At 63.1% G+C, this 13,057-nt stretch overlaps 1 protein-coding gene across 3 annotated transcripts in view; it reads right to left on the bottom strand.

Annotated features, from left to right (window-relative positions):
* Window positions 1-240: 240 nt before the first annotated feature.
* Window positions 241-13,057, bottom strand: part of TBC1D16 (TBC1 domain family member 16) — a 71,983-nt gene continuing 59,166 nt past the window's right edge. Inside the window, exons 6-12 of one of the 3 annotated variants that reach the window (XM_044247286.1) lie at window positions 12,018-12,185; window positions 11,409-11,557; window positions 10,784-10,918; window positions 9,888-10,074; window positions 8,480-8,659; window positions 5,907-6,053; window positions 241-5,232 (exon numbers count right to left, since the gene is read on the bottom strand). In XM_044247286.1, the coding sequence (XP_044103221.1) occupies window positions 4,984-5,232; window positions 5,907-6,053; window positions 8,480-8,659; window positions 9,888-10,074; window positions 10,784-10,918; window positions 11,409-11,557; window positions 12,018-12,185 (1,215 nt within the window). In that variant the 3' untranslated portion in view covers window positions 241-4,983. The remainder of the gene's footprint in view (window positions 5,233-5,906; window positions 6,054-8,479; window positions 8,660-9,887; window positions 10,075-10,783; window positions 10,919-11,408; window positions 11,558-12,017; window positions 12,186-13,057) is intronic. The other 2 variants (XM_044247285.1, XM_044247284.1) reach the window with 2 other exon arrangements.

Below are 13,057 nucleotides of genomic sequence, written 5' to 3'. Positions count from 1 at the left end.
CTTTCCCGAACTCCCCCACCGACCCCTCTGAGGCAGAGGCAGGAGCCTCCCTTGCTCCTGGCCCTGGACCGGGCCCTCCCTCCCGCACACCCCTGGTCATTGGCCCCTTCTCCTTCCCCATCACGGAATCCCCAGGCATCTGGGGGCTCTTCTTGGGGGCCCTCTGTGCCCAGCACTGGAACCTGCCACACGGGGGCCGAACAGACCCCACGGGGCCTTTCGGAGGCACCGGACAGCGTCTGTCTGTTGTCAGTGTGGTTTTATTTACTTTTCAGGGGAATCCACGGGAGGCAGAAGTGCGGCTGGAGTGGTGGTGACCAGTCCTGGGTTGGGGGCGGGGCCCAACAGGTGATTGTACTCACAAACGAAACAAAACAAAACACAAAGAATTGCTTGCCATGGACAAGAGTAATCTGTTAATCATGGTGGACCTGATCAAGGCAGAGCCCTGCCCTCCGAGCAGAGCCTCTGGAGAGAGGAGGGCCCTGGGCTCTGACGGCGCCCGTCCCACCTAGAAATTCAAAGCCACATATTTAAAGGGCCAGATGCCCGCAGGCCGCGTGCACCCCTGCCCTGCTCCCTGAAGGCCGAGGGAGGCCCCTCCCGGGGTCCAACAGTACTGACCCAGGAGGCCAGAGTCCCCGCTCGGGGGGTTTCTGCGGAAGGGTAAGACCTTGCCCGCACGGACCACCTTCCCGCGGAAGAGCCTTGCACGCCTACGCAGATGCCTTGCAGGGGTGCTGAGGTTATGGTTCGTGGTTGACTTTTCGTGGTGGCAGGAGTGGAGGGCGTGGGGTGAATGTTACAGAAGAGGCACAGAGAGATTTCCCGTCGGCCGGGTACGCAGCAAGGTGGGCGTGAGAGGGAATGGGTTGCTGACTCCCAAAGCAGGGAGAGCTCTGGAGCCAGGGGGCACGTTGAGGCTCTCGGGCAAGGCTGCTGAAGGCCAAGGTCAGTGGACTCTTCCCTGAGTGGCGGGTGTCAACCTTCTCATTCTACAGATGGGGAAACTGAGGCTCGACCCCACTCACCCCCTAGAGGGAGCCCAGGCCTCAGCCTTCACAACTTGGGAGGACATGAGCTGTTTATTTTGGGGCCGTTCCCTTTGAGCCAGGAACATCCAGGGACAGAATGTTTTCACTCCAAGGGACAGCCTTGCCGTGTGGCTTAGAAACACCGGCCTCAGGGGATCCTGGGTCTGGTTCCCTAGTCTCTGGGGATGTGGCATGCCCAGCATTGGACCTTCCCGTCCCTCCCTTGGCCTCAGGCCACCTCCTCTGGCCCAGTCCACACCCCTGCACGTGTGTGGGTCTTCCTGGGGGAACGCCTCTTCCTTCCTCCCTACGGGGTGGCCACCGGGGGCCTCTGCTGGGCAAACTGGGAGAGGCTTCCTTCTCTTTGCCGCGTGAACCCTGGTGTCCCGGACACCCGCCAGCCTCCCTGCGGGGGAGGGGTGCCAGATGGATGACTGAGGCTTCGGCCGGGCTCCGCTGTGAGCACATTCCCGTCGTCCTGAGCCTGCCATGCTCCGGGTCATGTCTACCAAACAAGGAATGGCCACGAGAGCTTGGAGGGGCCTCCCAAAAACCAAGGGGGAAGCCACAGAGCACCACCCCCCACCACGATGGCCCCCAGTCTTTGCCCCATTTCTGGACGGCCACCTGTCAAAGATCAGAGTGGCTGACCTCTGCCAGCCCCCACCACCTAGCCTGGGAGAAGCCACCGTCTTAGGACCAGAAGCTTTGTCCTGTCCAGCTGCCCTCCCCGGATGGGGCTTCAGGTTAGCCTCTTATGGAATAACTCAAAGGACACGTGCTTCAGGTCTGGGATTTGAAAACCTCCGTGCTGCTGGACACGCAGCCGATCAGAACAACACACCCACTCATGGCACGCAGACGGAGGCCCCCAGGGAGCCGGGCCACCCCTGCTGGACCGCAGACTGTCCTCTGTGCAGAGAGGCCCCTCCCAACCCCATCCACTCCCCACTGATGGGCTCAAGGACAAGAAATCCCACAATTTGTGGGTTCCAAATCTTCCTGGCTGGGACTTGAGTTGGAGCCTTCTGGAATAAGAACACTGTTCTCTGCACCTAAGAACACGCAACCCTGCCAGCCTGCGCGGCCCCTACCCTTCCCAGCACCCTCCCGCTGTCCCTTCCTCTCTGGGAACGGGAACCCTCTCTGGGCCGGCGAGCCCCTGCCATGCGGCCCCATCTACACTAGCAGGAGCGTATCAAAGGCTCCCTCTCTTCCCAGGGGCCCCGGCAACATCCTGGAACGTCAGCACAGACATTAGCGGGAGGGAAATTAAGTATGCGTGCGCACGCACACCAGCCAATAACATTAAGTGTCATTTAAAAAAATGGGTTAAATAAGCAGCATCACCGACAATGGCCGTGCCGGGCTGATTATCCCATATTTGCACGTTTGGGAGGTGGGAAGGCTAGAAGTCTAATGACGGAATTATCACCCTAATGCTTTCTGCCGGCTGGGAAGAATCCTGGGGCTGCAGGGTTTTTGGCTGGCTTCCTCTAAATGCACCCAGATTAAGGGAGCCCTGCAAGGCGGGCCTTCCCCAGCCCTCCAGAGCCTCCTTTCCTCCAAGCGCCCATACTCCTAGGGCTTCGGTTCCTGAGATTTCAGCTGTTCTAGAGGCACAGATCTCCTGGGGGCCTGGCTCAGCACAGGAGCGTGCGTCGGGAGCAGTGGGGGGGGGCACTTGGTACGTTGTCTCAGGGAGCTGTGGGAGCCGGAACTCAGCACGAATGCCTTGTACTCAGGACCCTCCAAAGGGAAAGGATCCCTGGACACCTGCCGCCCCCCTGCCAACAAATCCACAGCAGCCCGAAGGCACAAGGTGTCTCAGTAAAAGGCGCGGCTGCTGCCTCCTAGATGGGGTGAGCTGAGAAGCATCCTTTTCGTCCTTGGCATCTTCTGCCTTTACAAGGGAAGTCCTGCCCCCTGACAGGAGAGTTCCCAAACAGGGCTATTTGGACCAAAACCTCCTGGAGGGGATGGCACACATACCCACAGCCCACTTCCTCCCCCTCGGACTTCCTAGTCCCCTGCCATCACCATTCAGCTCCTCTTGCTAAAGGGAAGGTCCACTCCCCAGCTCTGGATGCGGAGTCCAGACATGGGACTTGCTTTAGCAATGAGATGTCAGCGAGGGTGGCCTCCCCTGAGGCTTGGGAAGGCACCTGTGCATTCCTGCTTCTGCACTTTCATCTTGACCAAGGTTAGCTTGCGGGGGAGGGGGGTGGGCAAGAGACAGTGCCAGGTCTGGTCTCTACACACAGGAGCAGCCCCTTTGAGCCAAACATGGGCACACAGCCAGCCAAGACCAGAGGTGCCCAGTCTAAACCGCTGACCCTGCATGGGGTGGGAGATGGGTCTGGGGGTCCTTCGCTACGCGGCACAGTTGCAGGGGTGGCTAGCCGATGCTCCTCCTCACGGCGAGATGGTTTCTAGGGCTGGATCGGTACAGCATCTTTTCCACAGCAGTCTGGGGGCCGGCACAGAAAGGCATCCAACCCCTTTTCCCAGACGTTGAGCAGGTGAGAAGTCCACCCCACCCAGCCTGGACCCTGCTGCAGGGCTGAAACGGTGAGCCCCCCAGGACCCGGGGACGGAGGGGGCTCCAGAGGGCTCTCCCCAGAAGGCTCTGGCAACTCGGAGATGCTGGAGGACTTGAGCTCATGGAAACAGGCAAGCTTCGAAGAAGGTGGCGGGTAACTTCCTCTCTCCCGTCGAAAAACATCTTTTGAACGTGGCACCAGCAGCGTGGCTGGCTCTCCAGGGAGAAGCGCGGACAGAAGCCTCCGTAGGGCGGTGTCTCCTCCAGGACTCTCGGCACTTCCCGGGTGTGCAGGAGAATTGGAGAAGGATTCGAGCCTCCATGAGCCCACCAGCTCAAGAATCGCTTTCTGTGCAGACCGCTGGATGCTTTCCAGCCGGCTGGGGGCTCCCACGCCTTCCTCTGTCCATTGTCACTAAATTGCAAAAGGAGCAACCGACAGAAATCTTCCGGAGGTGGGAGCGGTGTCCGGAGTGCCGGCTATATGACAGGGCCGCCACTGCGCCCGGCCACCTGCGAAGGCCCACGGTCACATCCGCAGGCCCTGCAGGGAAGCAAATGTCCTTCCAGGCCTCTCGGAGGCCTCGTCCCAGGGGCTCAGCCTCCCCCAGAGGGCGGGGATTTCGCCTGCGCGCCCACGGCCCAGCCCATGCGGCCCCCAGCTGGCTGCCGTGTTTGGTGAGGCTGATCTCGACGTCTGAGACCCTCGTGGAGAACACGCGCCCCCAGCGTGGGAAAGGGCCTGACTACCCCCAACAGCCCACGTCTCGGGCTCAGCAGCAGGCAGACTGCTTCACATCCCAGGAGGATAAAACACGTACACAGCCACTGAAGAGCCCCCAGCTTCTCGGACCCTCAGGCTGCTCTGACACTTGTCTGTTCTGAAATCACAGGGTTTCTTCTTTTTTTCTTTTTCCAGACATCTTCGTATTAGCTTTGAAGCTGTGCAAAGCTGCGACTGGCCCGCTCAGGAAATAGGCCCTGATGAGGGGGCATGTTCAGCTCACAAATGTCCCTGGGCTGGACGGGACCCCCTTCGGCTCTGCCTTCCTGTGCTGCTGGGTGAGCAGGCCCTCGGCTCCTTTCACACCGCCTGGCTGCGCTGCCTGCCTGGACGGAGCTGGAGGAGTCCCTGGGGCTCGCTGAGACCCGCCAAAGGCAGACACCCGAGAAGCCAGCCGGCCCCCTCTCCAGGCGGAAGGACCGCACCTTCTGGCCCTGCTCTTCTGCTAGGTGACTTTTCTCTGGCCTTATGTCGGTAATACAAAAAGGTTCTGTTCCTGTTGCCCCAAGTCTCCCCTTTCCTTTCCACCCTCCCCTGACCCCTCCACATCCATTCCCCAACCCCTCCCCCATGCCCAGGCCCTCTGGGGTCCCTCCACCTTCGTCCAGCGCGGGGAGCCCCGCCTATCTGCGGAAACCGAAGCCTTCCCGCGGCGTCTTCCGGCCCTTCTTGCCTTCTCTGGGGGGCTTGGGCGAGGGCGTCTCCACGGTGCCCCCGTAGGGACAGCTCTCCGAGCCCGGGTGGTGGCCCGTGCACTCCACGGCGGGCATGTAGCCGCTGTCCCACATGCCGGTCCCGCACAGCTTACACAGGTCATGCAGGCTGCAGGGGATGCGGGGCAGGAGGCGGAACTGGTACAGCAGGCTCCGCGCCTGCGAGAGAGGACAGGGCGGGGGAGGGTGGGGCAGGCACCCAGGGGCCCAGGGGCCCGTCTCAGTCCCTGCCCTTCCGTCTGCCCCCTCCAACTCAGCCCCCGGCTGGGACGCCCCAGCGCTCCGGCGGCCCCGTGGCGTCGCCTTTCGTCCTCCGCCCGGTCCGCTCACGTGGCCGTGGACGGCGCTGTGCCCACTTCCTACCCACGCGACCGCTGACCTCTGTGTCGCTCCTGCCAGCCCCCGAAGACCACGACAGGGCTCCCACCTGGGGCATCGCAGGCAGAGACCGGGAAGTGGGGAGTGGTCAGCAGCATCCCGGCCCCTCCGCTAGCCGCGGGGGACATGTGGCCACCCTTCCCCAACGCTGCCTTCTCAAGCTGCTGGCTCTGGGCGGAGGGCGGTGCCCAAGGCCGGGGGGGGGGGTGTCTGTCAAGCCGGACAACTTGGTCTCTCCACAAGGCGGAGGACTCTGCTGTCCCGGCCTGGAGGCCTGGAGGTGGACCAGCCCTGTGCCGGGAGCTCCCCAGAGCCGGGTCCGCACGGGGCGGGGCCTGCGCTCAAGCCCCGCCCCCATACTGGGGGCTCGGCGTGTGGGCGTGGCTCTGCGGCCAGGGGGCGTGGCTCTGCAAGCCTGGTGGGTGGGGCCGCGTGGGGGAGGGGCGGGCACTCACCTTCCGGAGAACCAGCTCCCCATTCATGTGCATGGCCAGGTTTCCGAAGTGCAGGAGCATCTGGTCGGTGGCCAGCTGCTGCTCAATGACGTCATCCCCGTAGATGGCCACGATGGCCACGCAGATGAAAAGGTGGAAGTAATCGGTCTGAGGGGGAGAAGGGCGCAGGTGGCGGCTGAGGGCAGAGCTGTGGGGTGAGCCCTCTGGGCCCAGCTGCGTTCCCTGTTTCCCCACCTGCTCTCCGGCCAAGGTCAGTACTACACCCACACGCTGCTGTGACATGCAAAGGGGCGGCCGCTCGAGCTACCCCTGCTGCTAGGTCCCCCCCCTCCAGGGGACACTCCATCACGGGGCCAGGTGCGGGCTTCCTCGGAAGGCTGGCCCTGGCTCAGCGCGAAGAAGCCTATTCACAAAGGGCCGAGTAGAGCTCATGACCATCGGCGCTGGGTCAGAACGCGGCCAGCGGGCTGTGGACACGCCAGCGAGAATGTTCTAGCAGCCACCCTCCGCTCAGCGCCTTCCTCCCTCCCGGCTGAACATCCCAACTCTTGCCCCAGAGATCCCTAAGTTTGTTGCTAAGAAATGGAGACGATCCTAACAGGGAGGAGTGAGACAGCCCCGGGGGGCCCCACCGAGCGTGGATCCTGCTGTCTTTCACTGTCTCTTCACGGACCCCAGGAGGTCCCTGCCACCCTCCCTGGAGACCACCTCACCCCAGGGCCCAGCAACGCCAGTGCGCCCACACTTGACGGGGCTCTTCCTGTGAGCTCCCCCACCCGGATACTGGGAGGGGGCCCTGGATGCCGGGAGGGGGCGCTGCCTTTGACTCACGCAGGCCCCCGAGGGCAGAGGAAGAGTAAGGAGCACCAGGAAGCCCGTGTTTAGTCTCCCAATGTCAACCGGCCAGCCGGATGGAACAGGGAGGCCGGCCGGGCGGAGCCCACAATCCTGGCAGAGGCTGGAGTCCGCAGACGCCCCACGCCCTGCCTGCCCGGGACAGACCGACCTCCAGGCTGCCCGGCCCCTTCCTTTGAACTAATCTGGAATGGATTTGTTCCTGCTTTGGCTCTTCAGCTGGGCCGCGGCAGGAGACAGCGGGATTCCGGGAAGGGGGCGCGTGTGCTGCTCCTTGGAGAGAGAAACGCTGGGAGGAAGGGGTGAGGCGTGTCCCACACAGGGCTGGGCAGCAGGACAGGACTAACTCTATTCACAGTACAGGCCCGGGGCAGTCTGGCCCCCACAGACACAGGGCTCACTTCAGAAGAGCCCCCCACCAGCCCAGGACGCGTACTCCTGAGGAAGTAACCTACTCCCACTCCCAGCATTCAACCACCTCCTCCCGCACCCCTGCACCACAATGTCATCAAGGCGTGGGGCCAACACGGTCCAGGGTCTGAGAAACATCAACTGATCAGTGAACTTCACGCAGAATGGCGGCCGCTAGAGACGCCCAGAGGGGCCTCTCCCGCGGTTTCCGCTGGATTCCATGACACTTAGGATGGAGACGAGCACAGGGATGGAAAGTGCCAGGCCAAGTGGCTCTGGCAGCTGGGTGGCGCGCAGAGTCCACCTGTGATGGGAGCCTAAACGGGGCGTCCCCTGCTGCTGGAGGAACATCGGTGGAGCCTTGCACAGCAGACGTGATGCAAAAAAACCACATGTGGTTGGCCCATCTGTGCCGTGTGTCCCCCGATGAATGCAGAGCGCCAGGCTCCCTCATTAAGGCGGGGCGCAGCGCGGGGGGCGCAGGGTGCGCAGCAGGGGGGGTCGGAGACGGCTTGGGGCACCAGCACGGCCTTGGGGACTCAGAGACGCTCCTCCAGCGACGCCAGCGAGAGCGGAGTGGGCCAGCTCACGCGTCTGCGGGCTGGCCGGGCTTCCCATCTGTCCGCCGGCTTCTCTAACGGAAGCCCCTGGCTTCCACGGCGAGGGCAGAGCTGGCCCTTGCAGAAAGGATCCTGGCCACGTCCCAGATGCGTCGGTACAATTTTTTTCTTTCTTTAAAGGCTGATGGATCCAAAGAGACTTGCCCATCTTCGAACACAGCCAGCTTGTTGCTCATTTGGGTGTTAAAGCCACATGACGGAGCCGCACGCTGCTCTCGAGGGCTTTGCAGCGGAAATCTGGGGAGGGGTGGTGCGTCCTGGGCGCTCCTGAGGAGCTGACGGGGACGCAGGGTCTCAGGCTCTCTCCCTGAGCAGTTCCAGGCGTGCGGGGGGTAGTGGGGAGAGGAGGGCCTGGCGGCATGGGCTGCAGGGGCCTGCTCACCCTCACAGATGTCTTTCGCACTGATGGGTTGTGGCAGCAGGGAGCGCGGCCGCAGGACGCGGTAATGAGCTCAGTCAGTGGGCAATTCGCATCCGTTTCAGTTACTTGGGAGGCGAGCTATAGGCCTGAAACCAGCCCCAAAGGACAGGGGACAAGGGGTGGGGCTGGTACAGGGCTGGTGTGTGGTCTCTGCAGGCTGGGGTTGCAGGGGTAGGAACCCCAGAACCGGTGCACAGCTACCCAGAAGCGGCCCTCCTTGCAGGGTGTGGCCGGAGACCAGGGCCCAGCGCCCCGGCCTGGCTCACCTGGTAGTGGGCCCAGCAGGCCTCCCAGATCCGCAGCGCCTCGGCCTCGGGGAACTCGCGCTTGAAGCACAGCAGCAACCAGCGGTGGCAGAAGAGCATCTGCAGGCCGTCCTCGCCCAGCGACAGCAGGTGCTGGTAGAAGCGCACGTGCGTCAGCCGCAGCAGCTCCCGCAGGTAGAGCTGCGGGCAAGGCCAGAACCGCTGAGCCCCCGGGCTCTGCCCAAGATGCCCCCTCCCCCCGAGGCCCTCCCACGGGCCCCCAGCCTGAGAAGCCCCCACCCCAGGCCCTGGGCCTCCCTTGGCTGCATCCGCACCTGCCGAACGTTATTCTGCTGCGGGAACCCGACTCCCCACCCCGTCTTGGCTCGCCACTCCCTGATTTCGGCGGGATCAGCTTCCCGGGGAGCGTGCTGCCCCACCGCAGATGGGCAGGCTCCCCAGGCCTCAGACACCCCACAGGGCTGTTTCTGCTGTCCCCTCTTCCGGGGAAGGCGAGCAGATCACGCGCGGAAACCCTCCAACCACCTTCCCATCGCCAAGATCCAGTATCCTCCAGAGCTGACTTCCAGCCGGGAGGGGGCATTTCTGAGCCTGAGGGCACTGTTTCCGGCACATTGGTCAGGTCACCACCCAGGGCTGTGGGTGAGGGACAAGATCAAGGCTACTTGTGGCAACGCCCAGTTCGGGCTGCTGACTTCCAAACCCTGGAGAAGACCCATCTCTGGCCGCTAAGGGTCACGGGGCGGTGTGCGGCCCGAGCCCATCAGGGGCCAATTGCGTCCGACCCCATAATTACCTCCCCAGGTGCCGTGGAAACCTGACATCACGGACCCCATGCAGAGAGGGCAGCTGGGGTCGGGCGCATGTGGGGGGAGCTGGGCAGGGTTGCCCGACTCTCAGGCCCCTCCCACACCAGGAGCCCATCATTCTCCCTGGAGACAGCCGCGAGGATCATTTCTGACCGGCCAGCGTGAGCACCCTGCGGCCTACCTCCCCAACCCTCAGAGCTGCTGGGTCTTTCCCATGAGGGGAGGCTGTGAGGAAGGGGTGATTGGGCCGGGCACTGCAGAAGAGGCCTGGGGCCTGGGTTGGGGTGTGGCAACTGCCCAGGGGGCCTCAGGAGACCCTCCCAACCTTGCATCCTGTGTTGGACCCCTGCAGGGAGCAGCCCAGATGTCCCTGTGGCTTGGGACTGAGGAGGAGCGTGCATTGCTCCCAGGAAGCTGGGTCTTCCCAGAGGCCCACGGCTAAGCCACCAGGCTCCATTGGCAATGCCCGCCCTGGCCTTTCTGCCTGTGGACCCACAGTGGCCACGACACACGCAGCCCCCAAGCTCTCTGGCAGCCAGGGCAGGAGGCGGCGTGCCCCCCCCCACCGGCATGCTGTAACCCGCATCCCCCAGCCTCACCAGCTGCTTCTCCATGTCCTCGTCCCGAGGGCTGCTGACGAAGATCGTGTTCTGCATCAGACCCACAAAGCACCAGAAGGTGTCCGATTCGTCCAGGACCTCGGCCAGGATGGGCGCCACCAGGTCTGACATGCCCTGGAAGTAGCCGATGGCCGGGTTATACACGGCGTAGTTCAGCAGGATCCTCCTAGGGCCGCGGGGCAGAGAGCAGGTGGTCAGCGAGAAGGGGGTCTTGACATGGCCCGCCCTTGCTGCGCTCCAGGTGGCCTGTCGCCCAGTCTAGAGACCCCCTTCACCTCGATCTCAGGGCAAGGGAGGCAGCTCTGAGGACTGTCCTCAGAGTCTAGGGAAATGGAGGGGCCTACAGTAGCCTCTTGCCAGGCCCAGACCTCCAGAGCAGGGGAAAGAGGCACGTGGGTCTGATTTTCTTGATGGTCGCTGCCTGCCCGGGACAAAGGGCAGACTGGCAGGGACATTTTTACGGGCTGCTAATGTTGTGCAATCATTCATCAGACAGCAGAACGTCAGAGATGCCCAGCTCGGGTTCTGTGTGGTTTCATCATCGCTGGGAGGCCTGGAGGGAGGCTCACCCAGGGCTGGTGGGAGCCAAGCCAGCCAGGCCTGGTGGAGGCCCAGGGGATGGGAGGCTTTGCCGGTCCCCTGGGGAGGGACCGGCCACACGACGTTGACCGATTTGCCTAAATAAAATAGCTCACGAACCTCCGTTTCTGGACCTGGAAAGCGGACCCCAACCCTGCTGCTAACCCGCTCCTTTGCAGGTGGCCGGCGGAGGGGGCCCGCGGTGGGAGGTGACCCAGAGTGGCAGGTGAGGACGTGGAGGGGGATGCAGGGCTGTCCTACCGGCAGGGAGAAGCCCGCTGACGGGGAAGGCGTACCTCATGCTCTCCACGTTCGGGTTGTCTTCGCCGCGGAAGAACTGGTTGCTGCGATCCGTCCGCACCACGTCCTTGTCCACGGTGAACTGCACATCGCGCCAGAAGGCTCTGTGCTCTTCCGGGGTCATGGAGAGCCTGTGAAGGGCCTGGGGCTCAGCGAGCGGCACACGCCCACCCACCCCTGGTCCTGATGGGGGCTGGGCTGCTGCCCCCGCAAACCCTCTGGCTCCCCACTAACTTGGGGAGGGCATTGTGGGGGAGCGAAGCTGGCCACCGCCTGCCCACCGGGGCTCAGCCAGGCCGGGACAGACCTCAGCCATTGGCTGGTGCCCCCCTCCTTTGGTGTTCTCAGCGGGGTGTCGCTGCCGAGCTCAGCCTGCTGGGATGAGCTCTCAGACCCTGACACGGAGCTAAGGAGAGCCACGGCCGGCCGAGCCCCAGGGATAATGACGGCTCTTATCCAAGCCTATCAGCCGTGCCTGGGACCCATCTTCCCAGGAGAGTCTGGGTCACGGAACATAATATCAGTGCGGGACTGCACGCCCATCGCCTGGTGGGCTGACTCCCCCCCGGGTGGCTGGCCGGGTGGGCTGGAGGGCCGGTGTGGGGGCGGGGGGGGGCTTACCTCTTCTGCTGGATCTCAGCGTACTCCCGACGCTTCTGCGCCCGCAGTGCCTCCCTCTCCTGCGACGTGGACTCGTGGTTGTAATATCGCAGCAGGAAAGGCCAGACCTCCCCCCGGATTGACACATCAATGCCTCCGAAGAAAATGGCCTGCAGGAAGCGGCAAAAGTTGGGGAGGGGCCAACACAGGGAGGCTCAAAGCACCCCCCAATCCCTGGGGATTTGTGTTTTGGGGGCTTTGCTGGGCCTGGGTGACAACTGATGCCTTGATTCAGGTCTCTGTGATTTGCACATGTTTGGAGGGAAAGTGGCAGCCCTCCATTCCCATACAGGACCCAGCCAGGCTCATTTCAATGTCAATGCCCGCCCCGGTGGGGCACTCAGATTAACGTGTCGTTCTCACATCATGGCCTAATCCCGGTTTTGGAAGCGCCGCATTTTACCCCGAGCGACTCTATGCAGCCGGCCGCTGGGTACCCGAAACCCGCTCCGGAGGGTTCCTTTTCAACACACGGAGCCTGGACTGCTTTACCGGCCGGGCTCACACCGTGCCTCCCTGCCCGAGGGGGCAGCCCCCAAGAGGCGGCCCCAGCCCCCCTGCCCCGCTCACCTTGCGCAGTTTGTACCCCTCCTCCACCTGGCCCAGCTCGTTCAGGTGCCGCAGCCAGGCCGCCACGTCCAGCCGCTTGTACATGCTCTCCTCGGGGTGCGTCTCGGAGGATGGCAGTTTGGGGCGGCGGATGGAGAACTGCATGCACGTCTTTTCATCTGCGACCTGCTGGCCCGGAGGGACGCTCCAGTAGATGAGCACCCGGCGGGGGGCGGGTCGCCCGAAGCCAGCCCAGCCGCTCTCCCCAGGACGGAAAAGCCCCTCTCCCTCCCCAGAAAGGACGGGACTGGAGGGACTGGACTGCTCTCCCCACATACAAACCCCTAACCGGCAAGTGTAATTAGACGCAATTAAAATGAAAATACCTTCATCTTAACATCGGTTTCCCGGGTCGCTGGGCTCCTCCAGCCCCCTCCCACCGACCCACCCACCGGCCGACAGACCACGGCCCCCCTGGCCGCCACCCCCACTCTCCCCGCGACCCCCGGTCCGCCGCAAAAAACGGAATTAATGCCTCGTACGGCCCAACTTCCCTCTGCCGGGAGGGCCTGCAATAAATTACATGTGATTGGCCACAAACAAAGGGACCGCTGTTCCCCGAGCAGGGAGCCCGCCTGTCAGGTTGTCTCCACGGGCAGTCACGAATCCAGGGCAAAACTGCGGCTGACATTTAATTCAAAAATCAAAGGTTGCTCGATGTAGGGGGAAAGCAAGCCACACTACTGTAATAAGGGGAGCCAGCAGGAGGCTCGGTGGGAAGGAAGGGGAGCTCCAAGCCGGCCCCTTTCTAATAAGCACAGACGGTCTCTCGAACAGATAATTAAAGAGTTCTTATCACATTTGTATGTAGATTGAGCAAAATACGGCAGGAAATCTTGTCAAAACATGGTTTCTCGAGCTCAGAGCACTGACTTCCCAAGGAGCCGGAGTCCAGCTCTACCAGCACCCCCAGCGACCAGCCACCGCCGGCGGGGGGGGGGGCAGGGTCACGGTCACGCCCTGCACCTGCGAGGCTTCTGTGGGTGGGGGGAGCCCTGGAC

The sequence above is a fragment of the Neovison vison genome, chromosome 5, assembly GCF_020171115.1.
Source record: "Neovison vison isolate M4711 chromosome 5, ASM_NN_V1, whole genome shotgun sequence".
Classification (NCBI taxonomy): Eukaryota; Metazoa; Chordata; class Mammalia; order Carnivora; family Mustelidae; genus Neogale; species Neogale vison.
This window is presented reverse-complemented; position numbering and strand designations above follow the sequence as displayed.